The 27,973-nt window shown below is 32.5% G+C and overlaps 2 protein-coding genes across 3 annotated transcripts in view; both read left to right on the top strand.

Moving 5' to 3' along the window:
• Positions 1-2: 2 nt before the first annotated feature.
• Positions 3-27,922, top strand: LOC134240739 (hemicentin-2-like). Its single transcript, XM_062722826.1, has 8 exons — positions 3-681; positions 768-1,076; positions 1,737-2,009; positions 22,717-23,001; positions 26,206-26,499; positions 26,760-26,801; positions 26,869-26,988; positions 27,864-27,922. The coding sequence occupies exons 1-8, from the start codon at positions 69-71 to the stop codon at positions 27,920-27,922; spliced, it is 1,995 nt and encodes a 664-aa protein (XP_062578810.1). The 5' UTR covers positions 3-68.
• Positions 4,472-27,973, top strand: part of LOC134240777 (uncharacterized) — a 33,457-nt gene continuing 9,955 nt past the window's right edge. Inside the window, exons 1-4 of one of the 2 annotated variants that reach the window (XM_062722866.1) lie at positions 4,472-4,776; positions 22,717-23,001; positions 26,206-26,499; positions 26,760-26,988. The gene's annotated coding sequence lies outside the window, so the exon portion shown is untranslated. Of the gene's footprint in view, positions 4,777-22,716; positions 23,002-26,205; positions 26,509-26,759; positions 26,989-27,973 lie in introns of both variants that reach the window. The other variant, XM_062722860.1, reaches the window with a different exon arrangement.

The following is a 27,973-nucleotide window of genomic DNA, read 5'->3' as shown; positions in this document are numbered from 1 at the left end:
TTAGAATTCTTTGATGGTTTGTTTGAGCAAAAAACATTTTAAAGAAAGAAAATCAGAAGAGGATAAGAATGGCCTATCAGATTTTGTCAAAATATCAACAGAATTTTACGCGTCTAGGAATAGTCTGTGTTGACGAGATAAAAGCAGTGTTTAAAGACAGTTTTGAGAGTCAAATCAAGCCGGTAGATCTTTACAATGCCATTAATTCGTGTCCACAGCTAAACACTGGAAAGGACAAACTAAACCTCTTTCAGCTTAAAATTTGTTATATATCTCCGCCACAAGTTCCTGACTATGACATGTTCGACGTTTCGCTGCTTTATAAACTGATACGAAATCTTTGTCCAAATTTAACACCGACAAAAGGATGGGGAAAAACACCGGACTCAAATCATTTGCGAATTGGAGATGACATTGAGCGCTTCAGGGATATCCGAAACAAGATGTTTGCGCATCTAAAATCTTCGGAAGTTCCTGATAACATATTCGTTCAATTCTGGAAAGAGCTGCAAGGAAGCTTTCATAGAGCTCAAAAGTTTATAACGTCATTTGGATATAGCGTTAACTATAAGGAAAACCTCAAATACATTGAGAAACTTGATTTGGGTTGCGAAGACTTGAAACGATACAAATTTCAAATGGAATTTCTGATGATGTTGAGGAATCAATCACAAAATACAGGTTAGAAATTCAGTATTCGTCTTAATATTGCAGTTGTTAATATATATATAAATGTATTTTTCTCGAATATACCTTTTGCCATTCAGATGTTCCAAAGATAAAAGTAAATGGAAATACCAAAGTTAACTGTGGAGATGATGCGCGTTTTCAGGCCTTGACAGAACATTGTCCTAGCAATCATAACTGGCCAATTACTTGGGAAATAGAAAAAGGGAGTGAAATTAAAGTCATTGATATAAAGAAAGAGAAGTACAGGGGCAGTTCCAGCACAGAATTAGTTATAAGGAAAGTTGTAAAAGAAGATGCCGGCGAATATCGGGCAGTCATATCGCGAGAGTTAGATGGAGAACATTTTAAGATTTTGAGTAACATTCTCAAACTAGATGCCTTAGGAGGTAATCAATTAATTCTTATCACGACTTCTCTGATCTTGTGAAATTCGGGAACATTAAATAGGGATTTTATTACATAATGTTTTACATTATACGAATTATATAATTCTTCTTTCGTTTATATCTGAAGTATTCCTACAATGAATCAGGTTTTTTCCTTATTTAAGAAGAATGTCCTAGAGTATTCATGTTTCAAAATGCTTTTCAATACATGAATACCGGAGATTCGTCGATCCAAAAATAAGAATGATGTTAAAAAAATCTTGGATTTAAAAAAATTGTTGGTTTATTTTTTTTTCAAGGAATAAGAATTTCACGAGTTTTCAAATTTAAATTCTTTATAAAGTACCAATCAGTATAAAAATCATACGAGAGGAGTAAAAAACTGTCTTTCAAACTAATATTGTATTTGAATACCTTAAAATACCTTAAAACACTCATATACTTAATAACCACGGTACCCACCACCACCACCACCAAAAAATGCAATAACCAGAATTTAATAATCGGTGTATAAAATTTAAACCCGATGGCCTTTCTAATTTTTTTTTTTCATCGCCTGGCAAAAAAAATATTCCTATCATATGTGGTCCCTACCAGCCGATTTTTAAAAAAGGTTTATTAGGAGAGTAAAAGATGAATGTACAAAACTATATTTTACAGATCTTCCAAAACTTGAAATTTCTCAGGCAACTTCAGCGAAAAATTGTGTCATCATTCATTACAGTTGTTGCGTTCAAAATACTTCAAATTGCCTAAATTCAATCCAATGGACTCGAAATGGAGACCTTTTGATGATAAAAACAGCAAAGTACAATGGAGGTGGTCTTACAGACAAATATCTGAAAATTTTCTCACCAACTGAAGAAGACAGTGGTCAATACAGATGTAAACTGTCAAATGCTGTGGGCTCCGACGAAAAGTGCATAGTTCTTGGTATTTATCCCGCTTTATTAAGGAAACGTAAATAGTTTTTGCTTCGATAGACTTATATGTATTCATATTGTAAATATGTCATAACATTTGCATTTGGATTATTCGTTGGTTAAGTAGCAAAACGGGCAGTAGGGTATTTCACTCTTTTATGAAACCTCATCCCACCTTAAATGCCTCTTAGGTCATTTTTCCTTTGCTGTGGGATTTCATTGTGTATGAAACATATTCAAATAACGATCAGTATTCAAGATCAATAGCCCATAAAACAATACAAAATAGCAGAGCAAACACGGACCTCCAAAACATCAGAGGTGGGATCAGGTGCTATAAAGGAGTGGGCATCCCCTCAAATGGTCTGCCTACCTGTCACACCCGACGTGTGCTCCTTGTCGTGACATGCATATAGTTTTTTTAGCTTACATTCTGTTTGTTAATCCCCATGCATTTCATCTTTTTAATCGCAACTTTGCAAAATTACAGGAATTAAAAGTAAGTAAAAAGAAAGTAGGAGGCTGAGTTTTGTAAGAGGTGTCACTGCAATTCATGAATTTCTATTGTTATTCAAAGTTATTCCAAACTTTTAAGCTGGAATACATTGTGAGCGCATTCCTGCCCAAATTTCTCAAAAGGACAGAAGGTGTAGAAATGTTGGAATTACAACATATTTAAAGGACAATTTTGGGCAAGCCTGCGCTCGAGGTAAACTTTTTGAAAAAAGGTACAAAACGCCGACCGTTTTCTTCCCTATTTACTGGTATTTACATGTCATTGACCTCATTGTGACCTGTTTACTATTGCAATATATCACGTGATTTGTAAACTCAGGTAACTTTGTAAATACAAAAAATCAACAAGTAGAGCTTTTCAAAAAAGCTTACCGTCTTTAGCAACAATTTTAAACAGTAAACAGATTTACACTTAACAGGCCGTATAATTCTTTTGAATTTCTTGATTTTGTATTTATATATTAGCTTTTTACGGGCATTAGCCCTACCACGGTTGTCGCTTGGTCATCTCCGTAAACTTTGACTGGCCGAGAGCTGATTTTGATTAACAAATTGTAAAGCCTGCAAGCAATAACTATCAAATTTTATTTATAATGAAATTAAAGAGACCTTTTTATTTATTGCTATAAAAAATATCATGTTATTAAGAAATAATTGCTGCTAATTTTGTTGTTCGTTTTGTCATTTTTTTAAGAATGGAAATCTTGCAAAATTGTTAAGTCGTACGAAAAATAGACCATCAGAAAGTTATCTCCCTTGCCTTGAACAGCATTTCAACCAATGAAATAATTGAAAATTTTCTCATCATGCAATTTCTACCAATCACAAAAGAGAGGAAGTGCATAGTCCGAAGACTGTAAAAAACTTCAACTATACAATACCGTCTTCCAAGGAAGACGGTAATAAATCACGTGACTGTAGCTCCGATTGATAACATTGCATCGAAAAGCGACCAGCTTGGTTATATCGTTACATGCATGTGCATGTACATTTTAAATTAACTAACATCGAATTCTTTTCGTCTTAGTATTTTTATAGAGTCATAGAATATAAAATTGGACAAAATGTAATGATATTTATTTAAGTACATGTACATCCCAGAGCAAGATCCCACAGCGTCCCCCCACCCCCACCCAAAAAAAGAAACTGGCGTGAAGCTTGAGAAGTTCTTTGGGTTTACTTTTCTGTATGTAACTGGCTATTTATACATGTTTTCAATCGATCGATAAAATGCCCCGCCTACTCCGAATATTAATGTAACACAATTAAAACCCAACTCGGACAAGCGCAACATTCCGGAATTAACATCCACTAGAGGGCTTTTTTAATTACCTCAAATAAAACTAAAGCGCCGTTTTCTATGAAAATTTTTGCAAATATAGTACCACACTGATAACAAAATATCGGTTAGGTGTAAAATTATTAAGATTTGAGTTAATTAGATAAAGTTAGATGGGTCCGAAAAAGGGGCCACGGCACTATGCTTAAGTGGAAACATTCTTTGTCAATCAAGAAAAGGTTCATGCTGTTTATTATCTCAGAACGTATTGTGCTATTATCCTATGTAATTAGATTCAATGCTATACTCAATAGATAACAATCCTTTTATATAATATAATTCCTTGTATAAAATTATCATCACATACCGGTAATGTGTATACTCGTATGTAGAAAGTATGTTCAACACTTTTTATGGTTTTAGAGATATTAAGTCTTCTACAATGCAGATGGACTTTACTGTGCAAAAAAATTGTTGGATGTTCATTATTTCATGACATTGTTTAAGACCCAAGTATTAAATATACTCATAATAATGTATTTCTGAATTTAGGCAAAATATATGCAAATACATTTTTTTTTATTAAAAAAAGTTTAGCAATTCATTGATTCATCATTCATATAAGTGAAAGATACAAATTGGCATCAATGGATAAAATATATTTTATGTGCAGGTGTTCCGGAACTACAAATGTGTGGACAACATACAGACTTATTTGGAAGTAATGTCATCATTGAACCTCATATTAAATCTTGTCCTCCCGTAGATGAGGCAATCTGGCAAAAAAACCAAGTCTCATTTCCAGAAAAATTCCAAAGCATTCACATTGATGATCCTAAATATTTTGGAAGCAGTAGCAACCCCAGAAAACCTTTTCTTGTAATAAGGAAAGCTTCACACGAAGATATCCTTTGTTACCGTCTACAAGTTTCAAATGGAATTGGAACAGCAAGCAGAGTAGTCTCTCTTCGGTTAACTGGTGGTAGGTAGCAGAAAATGTAACCATTGAAAGAAATATACTAGTATATGTAAATATATATTATTTTACTACACTTACCTGATTTGACATAAAATTGACACTTATTGTTATAGTGCATATTATGTTTCTTGAAAATGCTTCTGTCAGAAATTGTCAAACATTTTAATTTTTGATATATACATGTATGTACCTGATACATAAAGTACAGATCGCCAGTGTTGTGGAGCGAAACTAACCCATAAAATGAGTTTTCCTACTGGGAAGGTTTTTCATTCTAGAGCATTACGTCCCCCTAAACTAACTGTAATGCTCTTTTTTCCCTACCTGGAATATTTCTATTGATGCAAATGCTGATAAAAACCAAATACCTAAAGCAAAAGGACTGCCAACTTACGAGAGCTTTTCAATGAATAATGTCCTCGGTGCCCAAAGAGGCAAAAGACGCTTTTCAATGATTTAGGCTAAATGATTTAACTTAACATTCTCTTTTAATAAAAACAAATGTCCGTAACATTTTTATCTAATTTTGATTTTTTTAGATCTTATTTTTGGGTACATGTATGGCCCTAAGTATACTGGAAAATGGCAGATCCTATGATTTTCTGGACTTGTTTCTTCCTTCTGCAAGGTGTTTTTTTAAGTTTGAAAATAAAACAAGTCAAAGGGTGAAAGATTGAAAGATCTGGTGAATATTGTGAATGTTAAAAACACTAATTCTGTTTATCCTCAAAACTCCTTTACTCTTTGGAATGTCCGGGTTTGATCGATGTAATGAAGGAATTTAATGCAGTAGATTCCTGATTCTGATTCCTTCCTCTCATTAACCTTTCGATTTTTTTTGCAAAAAAAGCTCTCTAGACTCCTTCAGAAGTTAAACTGCCTCCCCGAATACGAATTTGAGCAACAAGACCACTAATATGTAAGAAAATTGCATATTTATCTGTCTTTGTGCTCTTTCAATTTTTGGCTCTTCTCAGACCTTTGCTGTTTTTGTCATGTACATGTATGTTATTGTAAATTTTGTTTTGTGGGTTGTAAGCAATAAATTCAAGTTTAATTATCTGTTTGAATTTTAAACAAACGTTGATAACTACAATTACTGTTTTTTTTAAATAATTGTTTTAGTATTCTTACACGCTGTTATTTTCACTCATTTTCAAAATGTAGGGTGACTTTTGAGTACTAAGCTTTTTTACTGTCAAACGTTTCTTTAAAACAGTATGATCTACCCCCGAACTGATGTCTATCAATTTTTTATGTGTCTAAAAGTCAATCATACATCATCAAAGATTATTTGTTGAAATTTGGCAAACAGTACATTAGTTGTTATAATTTTTTGTTTGCAAGGTCGGTACCCACTTTTTATGCCCATTATATTATTTTTATCCCATAATTACCTCTTTATCCGTTGATATAGCTCATGTGATATCGTTTTCGTAACCCACAATAGTGACGTCACAATGGGTTTTGTTTTAGCATAATGAAGTAAGATAAAGTGGAATCCTATAAAAAACAATGTAAAACACTGATTGTGGTATATAAAACAAAGTGTAAAACGTGGGATAAAAAGAACTTTACATAATTTGTAGTTGGATATCATTTTTTATCCAGCTCGTTGTTTTTGTATCCCCTCACGAAGGCTCGGGGATATAAAACACACAACTCGTTGGATAAAAATTATATTCAACTACAAACCATATGCGATCCTATATTTATCATTGAAATCCAACTGCTCATTTGTCTATAAAACAGATATTGATCGCCGTACACATTTTACAAATTTCAGTGAATATTTCTTTGGGAGCCTTAACAAGTTTTACAGCAGCTTTACTAAAGATTTTAATTTAACTCTAGTTTACTGAATCGTTACCATTCAGTTTTAATGCAGTGTCTCGAATAGACCTTGTTTTCCAGCTTCTCACAATGATACTATGTTTTGAAAAGTGGTCACATAAATTCATTAAAGATTCAATAATAAGAGAAAGTCAAGCCTAATTTCATATGATATCTGTATTGTATGTCATACAGTTAAAAACATTAATTATTGAACAGCCCTCATATAACATCACAATGGTTATCTCCTTGCAATTGCAGCGCCCTCATCGGGATGTATAGAAAGTTTCAAAAAAACTTCCTGTAATGAAATCAATTTCTTTGCACCATGTATTGTTGCACGTTTTAAGGAAGTAACAACAAATTAGAGCAATCAATCAATTCTCTAAGCTTCCACTGCATGAAAAGTCGCGTTTAATATAATTTAATAAATTCGTTTACTCCAGTAAATTTCTTGTATTAAATTTAATTTATGTATAACGGTACACTTTACATGAGATATATTGTGATATTATGCCCCCGTAAACGAAGTTTCGGGGGTATATAGTTTTTGTCGTGTCCGTCTGTCTGTCTCTCTGTCTGTCTGTCTGTCTGTCTGTCTCTGTTTGTCTGTTTGTCCGCAAAAACTTTAACCTTGCCCATAACTTTTGATGTAGTGGAGCTATGACTTTCATATTTCACATGTGTATTCCTTGTGACAAGACCTTTCTTTGGGTACCACCAAATTTGACCTTTTGACCTTGACCTTGGAGTTTGACCCACTTTTACATGAAAATTTTAAAATTTTACTTTGGCCATATCTTTTGAACAGTCGAAACCAGGACATTTATACTTCACATATATAATGTTCGTTGAAAGACCTTTCACTGGATACCAACAACCTTGACCCTTTGACCTTGACCTTGTAGATTTCCGTACTTGTGAAAAAACTTAAACCTTGGCCATAACTTTTCTATGGTAAGGGTTAGGGCTTTCATACTTCATATATGTAATCCTTGTGAAAAGACCCTTCATTGGATACCAAGAACTTTGACCCTTTGACCTTGACCTTTGAGATTGACCCACTTTTAAAAAAAGCAAATATTGACCCTTACTTTTAAAGATTAGGGCAAGACCTTTCATTTGATAACAATAACTTTGACCCTTTGACCTTGACCTTGGAGTTTGACCTATTTTTTAAGAAATTGTACGTTGACCATAACTTTTGAACAGTAGACACCAGTATATTTATACTTCACATATGTAATGTTTGTTGAAAGACCTTTCACTGGATACCAACAACCTTGACCCTTTGACCCTGACCTTGTAGATTTCCTTACCTGTGAGAAAACTTTAACCTTGGCCATAACTTTTGAACGGTAAGGGATAGGGCTTTCACACTTCATATGCGTAAACCTTGTGAAAAGACCCTTTATTGGATACCAAGAATTTTTACCCTTTGACCTTGACCTTTGATACTGGCCTACTTTTAAAAAATGCAAACATTGACCGTAACTTTTAAATAGTTAGGGCTAATGCTTTCATACTTTACATATTTAACTCTTGTGACAAGACCTTTCATTTGATAACAAGAACTTTGACCCTTTGACCTTGACCTTGGAGTTTGACCTACTTTTAAAAAAAATTTAGCCTTGGCCATAACTTCTGAACGGTAAGGGCTATTGCTTCAATACTCTCCATAAGTATTCTATGTTGCAAGAGCTTTCATTTGATACCAATTACATTGACCTTTTTACCTTGATCTTGGAGATTTTTGTACTTATTGAAAAAACTTAAACATTGGCTTATTTTCAAATTTCTGGCTTATTTTCAAATTTCACAATTGTTTTCCAGTGAGAATACCCTATACTTTTTGTTACCAATTAATTAAATTAGCATTTAAGAAAAGCTTAATCTTTACTATGTTGCCATACGGGGGCATCAGTGTTTCACAAACACATCTTATAATTAAGTACAGTTTTCAAATAAGTATAATCATATTTAATGCAAAATACGTCGAAAATAATATAGTTTAATTGAGAAAATTATACGTTTCGTTTTAGAATATCGACATGTAAAAGTAAATTTGCTTATACTTAAAGTTTAAGTACATTTTTGGTATTTTGAATATGTCATAAATAATTCTTTATACCTAATGTAAACTTATGTTGAAACATTTTTGAAAAAAAATATTAAGGCACCCTATTTACCTATTTATTTTAATTTATTAATTTCTCATTTTTATTTATTTAACCCTTATGTAGATTTTTCAAAACCGTGGAATATAACTTAGTTTTTATGCCCCCGTAAACGAAGTTTCGGGGGCATATAGTTTTTGTCGTGTCTGTCTGTCTGTCTGTCTGTCTGTCTGTCTGTCTGTCTCTCTGTCTCTCTGTTTGTCTGTTTGTCCGCAAAAACTTTAACCTTGTCCGTAACTTTTGATTTAGTGGAGCTGTGACTTTTATATTTCACATGTTTATTTCTTGTGACAAGACCTTTCTTTGGGTACCACCAAATTTGACCTTTTGACCTTGACCTTGGAGTCTGACCCACTTAAACACAAAAATTTTGAACTTTTACTTTGGCCATATCTTTTGAACAATGGATACCAGGACATTTATATTTCACATATGTATTCTTTGTGGAAAGACCTTTCATTGGATACCAACATCCTTGACCTTTTGACCTTGACCTTGGAGATTTCCGTATCTATGAAAAAACTTTAACCTTGGCTATAACTTTTGAACAGTAAGTACTACGGCTTTTATACTTCACATATATAATTCTGATGAAAAGATCTTTCATTGGGTACCAAGAACCTTGACCCTTTGACCTTGACCTTTGAGTTTGACCTACTTTAAAAATACAACATTTACCATAACTTTTTAAGGGTTCGGGCTAGGGCATTCATACTTCACAAATGTATTCCTTGTGGCAAGACCTTTCATTTGATATCAAGAATTTTGACCCTTTGACCTTGACCTTGGCGTTTGACTTACTTTTTACAAACATTAACCTTGACCATAACTTTTGAACAGTAGGGGCTAGATCTTTCATATTTCACATGTGTAATCCTTGTGACAAGACCTTTCATTGGATATCAAGAATCTTGACCCTTTGAACTTGACCTTGGAGTTTGACTTACTTTTTACAAACTTTAACCTTGACCATAACTTTTGAACAATAAGGGTCAGCGCTTTCATACTTCCCATACGTAATCTTTGAGACAAAGCCTTTCTTTAGAATCCAACAACCTTGACCCTTTGACCTTGAAACAGAGTTTGTCCTATATTATAAAATGTTAACCTTGGTCATAACCCTGGAACAGGTGTAGCTAGCATTTTGTATTTCGCATTTCTTGTGAAAAAGCCTTACTTTGGTACCAACATATTTGATCTGCATTTGAGAAAGCTTAACCTTCGCTATGTTGCCATACGGGGGCATCAGTGTTTCACAAACACATCTTGTTTCTCTATCGACTACTACTGTAGTACAATTACATCGGGATCGAAAAGCAATTAATTTAAACACAACACACCGCGCCGAATATTCAATTTTTTGGAGGGTTCCACGCAGCCATGTTGAACTTGATCATGATGTTGTACGGGAGGAAGGGGCGAAAGAGAGTGTCGCGAAAAGGAGAAGCAACCTGGATGGAGTTTCTGTTTAACAGAAGATGAAGACATTTACATGTACGAACCTGTTTAGCGGTAGGTAAAATGTACAAAATTTTATCACGTGTCCTTGAATGAATAATTGCCTCTGCTACTGATAATGTTACTGTTCCTTAGTCTGGGCTCTACACATAAAATGCCTGGCAGTAAAAACGTTTGGGCCAGCGCTATTTAAATTTTGTAATAATTATTTAACACTTTTAATCATCTCTCTTAAAGATGGATTTTAACCAGAATTTCCTCGTTTGGGATTGGTTTCAGAATTTTGGTCACTAAAGTGTTCCTCTGTTCAGCATTTATTGAGTGTGTTGTACAATGTAATAAAATATTTATTTATTTCTTAATGCATACTCAAGAATATATTCAGTACTTATTTTGATTATTTAAATAGTTGCAGTGTGCAGTCTAGACGAACTCCAAAAACGGCGTGAACTCCAAAAAAGAAGTCTTTGGCTCCGTCATGCATTGCGGCAAAATGGCTTCCGATGTAAACAAACGATGGATTGTCGTTCGCTTTCTCCACAAATACGACTGAATAATGGCTGTATTTTGTAAACTGTGACTGGATTCCAAGTTTTGTTGAATAAATAATTGTACCCATTAAATTATTTAGTGGTTATTGACTTATTTATCGCTCTGTATTCTTGCATAATAGTGATTTGGGATATACGTACGACACCGGGATTCAATAAAGTCGGTAAGGGTTAGGGTTAGGGTTAATTTTCTAACTTAATTTATTGTCCCTTGATTTAAATTTTATGCCATTCCTACAATAAATATGCTTAAATTTTACTTCTAAGACACTTATATATATCGTTTTTTTAATGAAAAACCGCACAATTTTGGCGGCGGAGCAGAGATATTAACAGGTTCGATTTGAGAAGACTTTTTTACCGCAATTTTAAAAGAATGATTTTTTTTAAGTTCTTAAACTCATAGTTTATAATTCTAAAAATGTTTTCACGATTATATCTATTCATATGTGAAAACATTAGGTATTTTATGACGAAATAATATTACAAATAGGTAAAAATTCGGTCAATGTTTAACAGTTACAACATATATATTACATTGTTCAATTTTACATATTTTTCCCTTTTATTATATATTTAATTCCCAAACGTTTATTTTTCTTTCTATTTGATCTAACTTGAAACGTGAACTTTTTTTCAAAAAAGCCTCGGAGGAAATGTGGAAAATGAATGGATTCTCATGTACAACTGTCACCTGATCGACTCTTATTTATGATTAAAACCATCAATTCAGTACTTTTTTAATTATTGGTAAGATGTATTTCCAATGCAGTTGCTCATTGCTGATCTAAACATGCTGAAATTCATTTGTACACGATAGACATGAAAGACAGAGGAAATTCGAACTGAAAATTCGCCAGCGTTCCTTACTTACAAAAAAACTTCTAAAATCAGTAAAAGTAGTTCTAAAATGACTAACTTAGTCACTGCAAACAAATTATCAACCACAGAGATGTTTTCAAAAGATTACGACTGTTTAATTTGTATTTTGTATCCTACTTGTACGATGTCTGGCTGAACCTCGAAGTTGGTCAACTTTGACTTGAAATTAAAAACTATTTGCACATGAAATCAAAATTCTAACAAATACGTTCTCTAAAACCATTTATTATTAATCATTTCTGAGAACTTACATTATTGTAAGGTAATCCAATTTTTTGCAAAAACACTTTTTTATAAGAGCCCACTTTTCCCGATTTTTCACCGTTTTTTATATTACTGCGCATGCGTTGGACTCTTTTTTTGGAGTCTTTTCTGGACTGAAATTCTCACTTCCGTTAACGCCGTTTTTGGAGTTCGTCTAGACTGGTGTGGACTGTGCCTGAGAATTCCCCACAGCACCGGCTATGTAGACAGCTTGTGAAAATGGTGAGAACCATGCAGCTCAAATTTTCAATTAATACAAATAAACTAACAATGTTTTTATTTACTTGTCTCTTTTAGCATAGCGAAGTCTATAAAACATATTGCAACAACTTGAAATGCTATATACAAGTAAACAAGACGAGGTTTATCTTCTTATTTTCCTTATCCTAAAAATACAATAGCAATGGATTCTGAGCTATGCATAATTTTTTTTTACGTTAAATACTTAAGCATGAATTATTAAAAATAGCTATCATATTCTATGATGCACAATTATGCATGCATTATATACAGGAATCCAAATGCTCACAAGAAATGACAAAAGCAGCATGAAGATTAACACAAAGGTAAGATTTCTTAAATTTTCTAATAAGATCAATAAAATCACATGAATTTTTTTTAGCTCACCTGAGCCATTTTAAGACCCGAGCGAGTTTTCTGATCTGTGTCTGGTATTCGTCTGTCATCTATAAACTCAAATTTTTACATTCATGAGGATTATTCCTTGTTTGAACAAAAAACCCTGCAAGATACATCTTTTCTTTCAGAAATTGTGCTAGGAAAGTTTGAAGTAGCTATGGGAAGGATCAACATTGACCTTGCTGAGCCTTCCTTCTGAAAGTGACTTGACCAGATATTTGGCTAACTAGTATGAGGTACGAACTAATCATTTGTTGTACGACTTATTGTGTATGAGATTGCCACCATTTACTGGAACTTTGCATTTGCTGTCTACTTTAAAAACCTGCTATCTACAGTGTAAGTTGTTAATATATTTTACTTTATGTTAAATCACTTGCTCATTATCCCAATAACCTGCATGTTAAATGCTGTAGATGCTAACCTTTGCATTTTTTTTTACTCTTAAATTCCATGTGTTCCGAGTATGTACATCCATTTCATATCATGTTTTGTCTTCTCTAAATTTAATCTAATACATATCATACATGTAATATGTACTAGATCACAAAGTTTAAGGATTTTATTATTGTATGAATGTTATCTACTTGCTCTAATCATAAATACATCTGTTTGTATGTTTTTTTTCTACGAGATGCCATACCTGCTTTTAATTTTTCATATTTTTTTATCCATAGTATCTTTCTGCTACATTAAATAAAATATCGTTGAGGAACACCAAGAAGGGGGCTGCGCATCTCAGCATATTCAAGGTCAAGCAGGTAAATACATTGGTAAATTGCTAAAAAAAAAAGATGGCAAAAAGTCACCAGTCCCCAATTTACATGTACTTCCACAAAGTCTGTAGCTTGCTGCTGTGAAACTATATATATGTGTGTCTTAATATCTTAAATGCTGTAAATGCTATTCTTTGCATTTTCGTAAACTTTGTAAATCTTCAAATTCCATGTGCTCGGACTACGGTACCATTATGTATGTTTTGTATCATATTTTGTCGTCTATAGATCTGATCTATACATATAACTATATGTTTTTTTTTTTATGCAATTCACTTAACTAGATGACACAGAGAATTTTTTTCATTCTGTAAAATGTTATCTTCTTGCTTTAGTCATGTTAGTCATAAGTATACCCTGTTTGTATATTTTTTCTCCTTTTTTGTATTTTCTTTCTACGGAGAGCCATACCTGTTATTAATTTTTCATATTTTGTTTGTGACAGCTTTTTACCATATCCTTAGTATCTTGCTGCTAAATGAAAGAATTATTGTGGAGGAGCAGAGAAAAGGGCACCTCAACATGTTCAAGGTCAAGCAGATAAACTGAGTGGTAAAATGCTTAAAAAAAAGATGATGAAAAAATCATTAGTCCCCAATTTACATGTATAACAACCTTAGCTTCAAAATCTGTAGCTCGCTGGCATGAAATTATAGATAATTATCTGTCTTTATTACCCAGACTTGAAAAAATGGCATATCTTTTGTGGTCTTCTGTAAATTTTTTGATTAAGCAAAATTGAGCTGTGTTTCCTCTATGTCAATTGATAATTTTACAATCAACTCAGATTTTGTGTACTATTTAATATATGCAATTGCATAAATCCGGAAGCACACATATAATAATGATTAGTATATATAGGCAAATGGGTATTTATTTTTATGTTTATTGTAGAAATTAGGAGCTAGATGTGCTTCTCCAGAGCTGAAAACTTCTTGGCATGAAGAGAAGAAAAAGCAAGAAGAAGCAGTTTTAAATATTGATTACGTCTTCATAGTACGAAAAATGATTCTAAAGATAATACTATCTATGCAATTTGAAAACTGAAGTTGCGTTCTGATGAATGTGAGAAAGTCTTCAAAGAACAGGACACCAATAGTGCAACTCTCAAATCAAAGCACTCTAAAAGGCAGAGTATAAGAAGAACTAGGACAAATAAAGAATCTAAAAGAGTCAAACCTTTGGATGTAGTAATTGAACAGAGATGAGCTATTAGGGATTAATTATCTGAGTTGCTACTGTTTTGCACAAATGTGATGCTTTTTTTACTTATCTTTAATTGACACATTCAATGTTAGATAAGAAAAATATACCTAGTGTGGTATTTTTGATACTGATTTTTTCTGATGCTTGATGCTTTTCAGATAAAAACTGTTATGTTTTTATTGTTTAAACATTTATTGGTTTGTAAAAAAAAATTGTTTTGTAATCTGCAATCACATACATTTTAATCTTGATTTATTTATTACATATATGTACAAGTCTAACTTAAATAATAAGTGCATGGACATTATTGTGGGAAAAAATAAGACAATCAAGGGTAGTCTGAAAGAGCTGTGCTGGCAGTAAGTTGCAGATCTTGATACCCAAGTAAGAGAAGGGTGGTGTCTATGACCGATCCTTTTGCTGTTGCTTGTTGGCGAGTGAGGCTTCTCTGTCAGTGGCAGTTAGTGAGTCATAGATGTAAAAAATAGAAAAGGCAAATGAGGTAGAGACATTTCTGAGTAAAAAAAGGGTGAATTGCGATTTTAATAAATATTACAATTGATATTGCAAGAGTAAAATATTAATTTGTTTCCTTCCATTTGAAGTAAGAGAGTTTATGAGTTATGGAATTGTAATTAAGGCTTAAAAAAATTTGTTAAATATACTTGTACATATGTTTATACAGGACTTTTATATGTGCATGTTTCAGAGCTCATTCTTGATATTTTAAGGCAAAGTTAAAAATATCACTATTGAAATGTCTTGCATTCCAATGTAAAGTTGATTTAATGAGGATATGTTAAATTACAATCATCAAGCAATAAACCTAGCAGTTGGAGCAGAAATGAGCTACATGTATTGTAAACAAATTTAAGCTGCTATTGTTTTGTGTAATTGTGATACTTTTTCCTTAATTTGAATTGACATAACCAAATGATATAAAAGATTTTTTTGGGTGTTGTATTTTTCACAGTCAACATTAAGTATTTTACAAGTTGAACTTGAATAATTAGTGCATGGACATCTATTGTGGAAATACTTGGGAAACAATATAAGGGTGGGCTGAAAGAGCTTTGCTGGCAGTAAGTTGCAGATCTTGATACCCAAGTAAGAGAAAGGTGGTGTCTCTGACCGATCCTTTTGCTGTTGCTTGTGGGCGAGTGAGGCTTCTCTGTCAGTGGCTTAGTGTGTCTTATTCAATGTACATGTAAAAAGAATGGACAACTTTTATTGGCAACTTTTATTCTTTTTATGCAAAGTATGATATAATTTATTGTGGGAAATTGAAAAGCCATTTACAACTCATGCAGCAGTTTTAATAGGGGCAGTTTCAGTCAGATTTTGCAGTCTTTTGGAGTCCAGAATGACTACATTTTTGACCTGTTGTATTCTGATTTATTGCAGATTTGAATTTTACATACAATTCTATTCTTATATTAAGTTATTTTTAATTACTTCAGTATATTGCTTACCACTAGTATGTAAAAATTTACTCCATTATAATTGAGGTACAATCATGATTGTAAATTTTTAAATTCTGACTTTTTGGCATAAATTTGAAATATCTTGTACTTTGTTAGAACTCATTGTTTGTACACTATTGAGATAACATCTAATAAAATTGAATGAGAAATGGATTTGTGTATGATTGTAAAATACTTGCCAAAAAATCCACAATTGTAAACCATACAAATTATTGATGGAATAAATATAAAATAAAAATATTATGCAATAATATAATGATATTAAATTTCATCAAATACAACCTTAAATCTTAATGATATGGGAAGGTTTAATCCGTACATTTTCATCACATATACAAGATATTTAATATTAGTTTACGAAAGATTAAAAGAGGTAGGGGCTCCATTGGCGAAAATCGGCCCCAGCTCAAAAATAAATTTTATTTTCTTGATTATATGTTGTGGATGTCTATTTTTTAAAAATAACACCAATTTGTCCGAAAAACTTAATTTAAAGAGAAAATTAAGGCATTGATTGACCACCGTTAATAGTTAACGTTAACGTTAAAAAGTAGCGTCATTACGTTATACACACACAGTTACTCGGTACCCTCCTCAGAAAACACTGAGTTAACCATACTCACTAATATTGATAAGAACAAAACTTTTTTGATAGTTACAACGGCTAAATTTCTTTTGTCAGGGTATGATGATGATAATCTGATGGTTGTCATAGCAACCAACTTTCTTCATAAATATGTCTCTGACTACATTAATAACAGAAAGGAAATATCTCAAAAACTTGACAATTTTGGTCACTTTCAAAACGTTGATATGTTTTCAATTTGTTGCAATATAGAGGTCATCAGTAAACTGATATGAAGACTTCTGTTCAGTATATAATTCCTCTTAATAAAACAATTTTTTCTAATGGTAGCTAAACGCAGTTTAGTATAAAATCCAGGGGGGGGGGGGGTCCCAAAGAGAAGCATGCTGGGTAGGGATTTTCCTGCTATTTATAGGAGTCTAGATGAAAACTGCATCTTTTTTGTTTTTATTTGCATAAAGTAGAGTCTTCTCTTAATATTTAAAGAAAAAAAATGTGCATTCATTTTTAGAAAAAAAAATTGTGAGACTTTTTAATAGGGGGAGATAACTCCCCAAACATCTTGTTTTCACATGTGCAGAATTGCATGAGTCAATTAACAGGTAATGTAGCTCTTTCAAGAGGTGGAAAATGTACCCTAAAAGCAAACTAAAAGAAAACCTTAGGACTTGTTCTGTGAAATGCACATAACTTATTTTGTCAGATTTTTTCTGTTTTTGTTGAGCAGGGGGGGGGGTTAAAAATGCTGAAAATGGATACATAAACAACCCAATATCCCCCATATTTCAGGTGTCAAATACTCCCTAGTAGTAATTGATGAATGTATTATAGTTGAATATTTATTAAATTCACAATTTTATCTTTCCATTGATATGCAGAAGTATATGTAACAAGCCTCCATTTTATTTTTTTACAAGGGCCAGTTTTGCTTGTCCCTCACCAAGTAACGTCCTGATAACGTCATACATAAAACTGTGTTTTGCACCCAATATCGTCCATGAAATATGACTTTTGAACGTCATTTACGATTTTTAAGTACTAGTCTTGTTAATATCTTAATATGGATATTAAAAGATGCACAGGTCTAATTACTTCTTTACAATAGAGTTTTAGGGGATATTGGAAGGCAATTGTGTGCGTTTGTATTTAAGGACTAATTCTGTGTTAATTCTGTGCAAAACGGAGGTGACGTAATTTGCATCGGGATCGATGTCCAATGCTGCCTTAAGATTGATCAATATAATTGCAAGGGGATGCTCAGCCTTAATTCTATCGTCCCTGTTATTCTTTTGATTTACATAATACACGTATTGTTGTGTGGACATTACTAAACCTTTTTCATTTTGATAATCCGAAAAAAATATATATTAAAATCTAGCACGTAAGACTGGGAATAGGTCATGTTTTTAAAATATTTTATTTCTGATTTTATACATGTTATCATTTAAAAAATATTTTACTGAACTACTAAAAAAATAACGTCTCTAATACAACCACAAATAGATCGGCCGCTCCTGCGGCCGAAAATAATGCTATAAAATGGACCCCTCGAAATCAAATTGCTTTAAATATATAGTGATTTTTTTTTCATTATTTTTTTGAGTAAACATTTAACTATAACATTTTTTCATGTGATCAAGACAAACCCCTTCCTATTCAGACCTTATCATTAGATACGTCGTGGGATTAAATTAACTGCGGGACGTTGAGACTGTTCGGATGATATCATATAAATCGGTGTCCCCCGTTGTTTTTTCACGAAAAAGATCCCTCACTGTTCAAAGTCTCTTTTATTTGGTTTAGTATATGAATTTGCTAACTCTGCAAATTCCGGGGGGGGGGGCGGACCAAACTACCCCTATCCCTTTTAGATCTGCAAATGAGCAAGTTGTGTTTCCATGAGTGAAGGATTCTCGAGGGGGTCAATAAACAACAATTAATCCCCCCTTACGAGTTGAAACAACTTAGCTACAGCATATGAAATTAATAGCTATCTGATTTACATAAAATTTTTCACCCTTGGAAAAGAATGTCTCTGATTTTTTTTAAATACAACATTCCATTTATTCATATCATACGAAAGCCCAATGAGCTCATTTTCGTAGGTAAGAAAAATAATTTTTTTGGCGTTATAACGCGTACCTTTCGCGAATAAACGCGTAACTTTCGCGATATAACGCGAAACTTTCGCGAATAAACGCGTAACTTTCGCGTTATAACGCGAAACTTTCGCGATATAACGCGTAACTTTCGCGATATAACGCGAAACTTTCGCGAATAAACGCGTAACTTTCGCGTTATAACGCGAACCTTTCGCGATATAACGCGTAACTTTCCCGTTATAACGCGAAACTTTCGCGAATAAACGCGTAACTTTTTCGTTATTTTGCGAAAAAATATTATGCTAGAATAGGATAGATTAGTCATCAGAATATTTTATTTTATTTTAAAAATCTTACTATTGAATTAATAAAATGAATTTTACTTTCTTGTACATGTTTTTCAATTGCTAAATTCTTTAGACCGATTATTTCTTAAGGAAAATCTCCATTTGACATTTTTTTCTAGCTGTTTTTTAATCAGTAACATTTACTTCAACTGTACCACTAGTAAATTAAGCAATCAATCATTTTGGACAAAAAATTATACACTGTAGAAACATAACTTAAAAGTGAATGAACAATGTATAATTTCATTGTCTCCAATATTGGGTTATAGAGAAGTTCGTGGACTAGCCATAAATAAAAACTATGAAGGTATACAGCAGAGTTTGTACACTTTGAATTGTCAATGTTTTCGTAAGCAATGGAATGAAAACGTGGTGCAACCTCAAAATAGGATATCTAATTTCCACAGTGAATCTAAAGGAGACAAATAAAAAATCTGCTATCCAATTTTCACAAATGCGGTGGAACACAATTGACAAATTTACCTCATTTTGACAATTTTCTGAAATCTTGATCTCTATAGAATAAAATTATTTCAAATTCTCTAGAGAGTGCATAAAAAAACGGAAAAGGGGTGATTTCCCCCGAAATTAATAAGCTTGAAGTTTAACTTTTGGAACTCGCATAAACTTTGAATTGGTTGAACAGCGTTGAGAAAGACAAATTGTGACGGTTAAGATGGATTCAATAGCAAGAAAGCTTAAAATTTAACTTGTGATAGTCCAAGATCAAAATAGCCTTTTGATTATCATTGTATTAAATGAATAAAATTGATGACAAAATCAAAAGAACGTTGAGACTAAAGCAAATGTCTCGTTAAACAGCAAAAGTTTCGCGTTATGACGCGAAAGTTACGCGTTTTATCGCGAAGGTTTCGCGTTATAACGCGAAAGTAACGCGTTTATTCGCGAAAGTTACGCGTTATAACGCGAAAGTTTCGCGTTTTTACGCGAAAGTAACGCGTTATAACGCGAAAGTTTCGCGTTATAACGCGAAAGTAACGCGTTTATTCGCGAAAGTTTCGCGTTATAACGCGAAAAATTTATTTTTTTTACCTACGAAAATGAGCTCACTGGGCTTTCGTAATATCATGTAATGTACAAGTGAGTTGAAATTTCACTGTTATCTTTTATTTTAATATTTCCAAATGGTTAATGTAAACAACATTCAATCAACAATCACTTATACCACATTCAATGACTGACTTTTCATAGTCATTTCACATAGAGGTTTATCTGTTTTCGAGGAGGGTTCCACGGCATCTAATTTATTTCCGCTCAAATTACTTTTTTAATTTCTTTTTTATAAACAGAAAAGCACATGCTGATTTACTATCATTTTGTTTTAATTGTGTTCAATTGTTGTGCTGTTTACTTAAGTTTTTTTTTATGAAAGACTAATTACACGCAGAATTGTAATGTGGTGTGTGGATCAAATATCTACAGGTACATTCATTTTATTCCGAATCATCTTTTTTATTTTAACTGTGAATGTTATATAATACTTATTAAGATGCAGAATTCAGTATATTTAATATATGAAAGCCAGTTGTCCCAGTTGACAAAAAAATCATATTCATATAATAGAACAAGATATCTTCGACAAATCGGCGCATTAGAAAGAAGGGGGGGGGGGACGGTGGTATTTATATGACTGACGCTGACCGATATTAACCTGGTTTTGACTTTGGAATAGTTTTCGCTTTGTTTTATAAAAACGTTACTTACATACCCTTTAAGTTGCATTTAAAGAAACCAATATTAATTTATTACACGTATAGAACATTGTATATAAATAAATTGTGTGTGCAGAATGAGCAATTAATTCAGCTGCAGTCTTGTACACGTGATTCGAAAATAGATAATACCAAACTGTAGGGAGTGGGGTACAATAGCAGTCATAACTTTGTATATTTTTAGGTGTTATCAAACAGATAATGTTCTTGGAAGTTCATTCTATCGTAACCTAATTCATTATGTTTTATCCATCAACAATTCACAACTGATTAGGCAAAAACGTCACGATTTCGATGGGATGTCCAATGCATCGTTTTCATACGAGTTGATTTTCGAAAAGGGTAGCAAATTATGAATGATATTGTTGAAGCTAGAGTTTAATTAATACATTATACCTTTATATTTTTGCATGTAATATTCAGAAACCATTCTGTCTAAAAAATAAAGGTTGGATTGACACAGGTGTGCATGTGTAATGCGAGGTACAGCGGTATATAAGGTAAATGACTGCGTGAGTGTAGCAAAATTCGGAATTATTATACCCAAAATCACAGCATATTTCAGCTACCATGTCATAAATTGATAACAATTTCTTACATTTATTAGTAGATGTATTAAAATATGTTTTTAAAATATGTACGGTGATATAAAAACACAATATCATATCTATTGGAAATTATATTGATGTAAATTATGATAATTGATTACTTGGAATGACAGGAAAGCTTTTCGTTCATCGATCGATTTTTCATGCTCCGCAGGCCTCCACCAATACGATACTTCAATTGTTGATAGATTTGTTAATAATGAACATTTACATGAAATTTTGTTTTGGTGGGTGTGTGCGGAGGTATTTTTTTTAATCAATTTATGGCACAAATTATGAGATTTTGATGATTTTTGCCAAATTACGTCAGGTTTACGTCACAAATATGACGTCATAAGTAGTCAATCTCCCGAACTTTTGCTATTTGTGGAATGTAATGATGGTAAACTGTGAAATATAAGTAAAGTCGATTTTATTAACTAGCTTTGAAAATTCGAAAAATTTGGGGCCGATTTTCGCACATGGAGCCCCTACCTCTTTGAACGTATTAGTAAGTTTACAATTTTCCGTATATAACTTAATTTTTGGAAGTATTATAAAGTAAAGTGTGAATTTAACAAAAAATAATGAGGTAAAGATCTACGTTAAATTTTATTAAACGAACAAATTTAATATGACCATAAAACTTTATTTTATGGCCATGTTTAATAATAATTATACGTTTTGTATATTAGAGGTATAATATTTGTTTACGACAGACTTAAATCCGAACGTATTAGTAAGTTTACAATTTTCCAAACTTTATTTTTGTTCTTTTAATTTTTCATTAAACTCGTATTGAATGCTAATTATTTTCTAACATTTACGATCCCACAATATGTTATATTATGCATTTAAACATTAAATAATCGCAGCATTTAAATCGCATTTAAGGTAAAATTAAACCCGACTTTTCATGCAGTGTTCCTTCCGCGAAATGATTACTATTTCGGAAGTTATTTCTTTACGCTGTGTATGACATTTCTATTATATTTCACAACAGAACATGATTTTCTATTTATATATTTTTCAAAAATATGACACAATTTATTATCTATAGTATAAACATTCAAATAACGACTTCCGTTCTCAATGTCATATTTTGAAGTGCGCCGCTGTGATAAGTCTATTGTCAATAAAAGCAAGACTTTTATTAAGAACTTTCACTCCTCTGCTTCCAGGAATATTCTGCAGATCGAGGGCTAAATTCTGGTTTAGGTCGGAGTCTGAATCCTTCGTTTATGTGCATGTTTCATGGGAAAATTTTACTTTTTTAAAATTACAAACAATTAAGATGTTCTTTTTATCTTTATAACAGATCTTCCTTCTGTGTTTACAAATCATGATACAGATTTTTCCGAACACAGAGTTACACTGATATGCAAAGTGTTAGTCACTGAGGGATCTCCAGATGTAGAAAAGGTTGTATGGACTAAAGAGAAAAAGCAAATCGATATTTTGGGAAGCGGAGGAAAATATACCGGTGGAAACGAAACTTATCCTTCGCTAGTTATACACGGAGTGAATTCTAACGACGCTGGAGAATATCAGTGTCGAGTTTCTAATGCAGTGGGAGATACATATAGCAATCCGATTCATTTAGGTAATGTTAGAAGTAACAATGTAGAAAACAGACACAGAATCACTTGGGCGGGGTTTAAAATGAAAACAAATGTCACTAGTGCTAATTGTAACGGGAACCGTTACAGATGTTCCCCAAACGCTCCCCAACTCCCTTTTGGTGCCATATTCCCTGTAAGCTTCATTAAATAAGACAAACTCTGTGCATATATGACTTTAACAACGTTTTCCCAGAAGGATACCAATTATATTCAAATTTTACCATTGTACCTGTGCACATGTGAATACATGTGCGATATGACCATATCATCTTGTCTACACTATCTATATATTTTAATATACTATATATTAAAGCATTCAGTCCAAAAATATTAAAAATCACTCATTCAAGTGTTTTTTTAATTTCACTCGTTCGAAATGCACGCACGTGCGTGCACGAGCATGATCACAATACTTTCTTGTAGGAGTCCCTTATATCTATCAGTATTCTAAATCCCATCCTGTTTGGTTGAAAAACAAGGGAGTTATAGCCATTTCAAGTTTCAGCCAATCAGATTGCAGCACACGTGCATGCTCGTAAATTCATGATTTTTTTTCTATATCATCTTGTAGGATATCCCAATGCATGACTATATTTTAAATTTTAAAGCATTTCGTCAAAATACAAAGGAGATATAGCCATTTAAAGTTTCAGCCAATCAGATTGCAGCACACGCGCATGTGCAACCTTTCATGAACATTTTTATATATCATGCTGTAGATCTTCATAATGTAGGACTATGTTCAAAATTTCAAAGGATTATGACAAGAAACAAGAAAGATATTGAGACTTTAGTTTCAGCCAATCAGAGCAAAGCGCACGTGCATGCGCGTGAGTTCTTGCTATTTTGACCATGCCAGCTTGTGCATACTACTAAAGTATCCTTACATTATGAGTTTCAAAAAATTTCATCAAAAAATAGAAAAGTTACGGCAATATCCATTATATTGTTCATTTCACGTTTTGCACGTGCGCGCTCTTGCAAGCACGTGCGCGCAAAATGACCTTGATTCCGCAAATCTACATAACATGTCTACTGACCCTAAAAAGGTTTTACCTACATCGGACGAACAGTTTACAAGATCATTCCCGGACAAAAAAGTACCCAGGAAGAAGAAGAAGAAAAATAATAATAATAATAATAATAAGAAACAGAGTAAAAACAATATGTTCCCCAACTTCGTTTGGGGAACATAATTAATATGTCTATTTGTAGAAATTGCAGATTTACAAAAAATTATGATGGTTTTAATTTCACTTCTTTCGCAAATCTTCAAGTGATAATTCAACTTATACTCATAGTTTGTTCCCTTTCTAAGCGAATGTTTCTCTAAAATCGAATGGAATGTTTATTTTGGTAGAATATTCCAAACAATTTCAATATATTTGAAATATTATACCTTTACTGGATTCTTAAACTTCATAAAAGGATACCAGTAAATGTTTTGGCAAGCCTTTTTCTATACTTCTCTCAAACTTTTTGTAGCAGTGATAGGAAAACGTTAGGAGTACTGTACAGCAATTTGATTGAGTGATGATTATCAGATTGGGATACTTGAAAACTCAAATCAACTTTTAAAAATTTGAAATCACCATTGTAAACTTAGGGTGAAAAATGAGTCTGTATATATGTACATATGTCGATTTGAAATTATTTTTCTATAAAATTTAATTAAACATATTGACAGTACAACAAATATCCAGGAATAAAGAGGATCTTGCCACTAGATGTAATTAACATTATACAACTTAAGGCAGACTCAATATTTTCATGTGCATTTGTAACTGAAGATTGGATATAATACTGTTGATTATGTGCAGATACCCGATAGGCAACGCCCCTCGTGTAATTATGACCACTCCCATAGGGTATCTGCACATTACCAACAGTATTATATGGGGTAACTACTACAAGTAAAACAAGTTAAATTGATGTAAGGCATCAAATCGGCCGCACACAAAATTAAGCATTTCAAAAAGCACTTTCACAATTTTAAAAGCATCCATGCAAGAAAGCACAAGCTATTCAAAGCTGAAATAGTGATCATTTCTTCAAAGCGCAAAATAAATATTTTTTAAAAAATTAAATAGAAATTATAGTGCATTTGCTTATCAAATGGATTCATAGATGAAATAAAGTCAATGATAAACGAAAAGAATTTATTGTTATCGAAATGAAGATGTAGGCATCTCAAGATGAACCACGTGCAGATACCCTGGATCTTTGTGACGTGATAATACCCATGGTTTTTGCAGAGTAAGATATGCTGCAAGGCGCGGTGCAAAATGTAGAAAAAAAAATTATCCTTGTGTCATTCGCAGCTGTAGCATATTCAAAACAATTTTTACTAGTTGAACAATTTTTCAATATTTAAATTTAATCCACCATGCCCTTTTACCACGTCATTATTATCCGGAAAATCATGATGATTTCCATTCATACCTTACACACTCCCAAGCTGGGGAGCATCTATTGTAACTCTTTTTATTTAACCTTAAATTATCAATTATCTGATGAGAAATTATAATGAAATTGAAACATAACAACAACAATTAATAATTAGTTTTAAGCAGGTTTTTTTAAAAAAAAATTTTACTCATGATTTTATACGTTATCATTTAAAATTTATTTTACGGAACTATAATTAGAAAAATAACGTCTCATTTCCCCATGTGCACTTTCTAACACAACCACAATTAGATCGGCCGCTGCTGCGGCCGATAATGATTTCCATTTTTATTGAAAAAGCAGCTGTAAATGATATCGAAAAGCCTAGACTTTAACTTATCGAGGGGAATGGTTGTGTATAAAGTTGAAAAGTCGTAAGCTTCATACGCAATCTAATTAAAATTAGATGTTAGATCCGCTCGCATGCTAGTTTCATTTACATCTAACAACATCCCATTGAGGATCACGTCAGAGGTCAGATTCTATCAACCAATCAAATTGTCGCCTTCAAAATCATTGTATATTGTTTAAGCGAATAAGTCTATAGCTGTTACAAATTTGACCTCTGGCGTGACCATATTTGGGATGCTTTTAGATGTTAGTGTAGCGAGTATGCGAGCGGATCTGACATCTAATTTTAATTAGGTTGGCTTTATACGTTTTCCAGTACAAATTTAGTGATTTTCTTTTTACTGGATGTTAAAGTAATATTAATTTCTTCTCCTATTTTGTATTAGGTCTGCCGCATATTGAAAAAGATATTACATGCTCAGAGGAAGATGGCGAAAATCTTCTTACTTGTAAAATTACCGTGAAATCCATACCGGAGGCAAAAGCAGCTGAATGGAGAGTTCAACAAGCCCCGGAAGATGTTTTTCAAGCCATCAATATTCATGAATCAACATTTAGAGGTTCTACAGTTTCTTTACCACATCCAATCCTGAATGTGCATGGATTTAATCCAGAACTGCAGCGTCTGATTCAATTCACAGCGACTAATTTCATTGGTGAAAAGACAACAGTTATTCAAAGTACAATCGGTTCGTTACTTGATCGTCTATTTCAGCATATATTCAATTAAATAAAACAGTGAAGATATGTGATAAGAATTAAATAGAGAATGATACGGTAAATATCAGAATAAAAATAGAATTCTCTTCTTACCCATAGATCTGAAAAATTATCTCATTTTTTGTTTAAGTGAATAAACTAGATTGTCTGTACTATAAATGGTAAAATGTTAATTTGAAAAAAATAAATACTGTGTATGACTAGTATTTATATTTTACAGGCGAAAAATATCCAAAAGAAGATGCTGTAATGAAAGAAACTGGTAAGTATTAAAATATAATAAATGAAAGGGAAAATTATTGATTTTTAATTTTTTTTTTTTTCAACAGATTCCCATATAAGTAAATATGCAAACGGAAGTGCTGCTGTCCTCTTTGCCAATCTAAGATACGATCTTATAGAATTATTTCCACAAGATAAGATAGAAAACATCAAATGTTTACTTCACGGTAAGTATTTCGTCCTTTGGATTTATATACACTGTCCTAATAAATTTGTTTTTTTTAATTTATCTAATATGTTGGTGTTTGTTTTTATCAAGAAGATGGAAGCAAGTTAAATAATTTGGAATGCCTATCGGTTTCAAAAGCATATGACTGGAAGAATTTGTAAAAAAGAAAAATGATTCTTTATTGCCAATATAAGCTTAATATGGTCAAAGAGAAAAAAACTTATAGGATAATTAGGGACCATTTTTCGTCCCTCTGTCTCTCTGTTCCTATGTGTATCTGTAAACAATTTAACAAGAAGTTTATCAGCATCGGTCAACAGGCCGAAAATTAATCCCCTAGGCACCTAATCCCTGCTCTTTCATTTATAGGGGTTCCTGTGTCATGCCTTTCAACATTTGTTTTGTTTATGATTTTTTTTATACCAATCACTGTTTGTTTATTTACCTTTAACACATGAATATCAGCAATCTCGTTTAAAGTCATCATTTTGTAAATTCTATGTTAGAAACAATGACCTTGTCAGCAAATACAGTTAATAATTGAGACAAATGCTGACTGACGTTTTTCATACTTATTGTTAGTCCATTATTTATACACTGAATTGACGATTTTCCGTTATTTCGCGATCATGACAAGGAGCACACGGCGGATGTGACCGGTCAGCAGGGGGTGCTCACTCCTCCATGGCACCTGATTCCACCTCCTAACCCTAACCCTATTTAAGAATATTTTTTGGTTCAATTAATAGTTTCAATTAAAAGTGATACTACCTTCTTAGTCCTAAGTAAAAAACAGTAGACTATAGTTGCATTAAACACCTTTATTCTTTTTATTATTGTTTTATTTATTCATTTATTTTTTTTGAATTTCAGAACTTAATTATGTAGACGAATTAATTCAGGGACTTTACAACAGTGAAATCTTAATTTAAATCTTAAAACTTTGAAGAGCATAAATTTTATGAAGGAATTTTACAATTCTT

The sequence above is a fragment of the Saccostrea cucullata genome, unplaced genomic scaffold, assembly GCF_032062105.1.
Source record: "Saccostrea cucullata isolate Sc308-1 unplaced genomic scaffold, CSIRO_AGI_Scuc_v1 ctg1514, whole genome shotgun sequence".
Classification (NCBI taxonomy): domain Eukaryota; kingdom Metazoa; phylum Mollusca; class Bivalvia; order Ostreida; family Ostreidae; genus Saccostrea; species Saccostrea cuccullata.
This window is presented reverse-complemented; position numbering and strand designations above follow the sequence as displayed.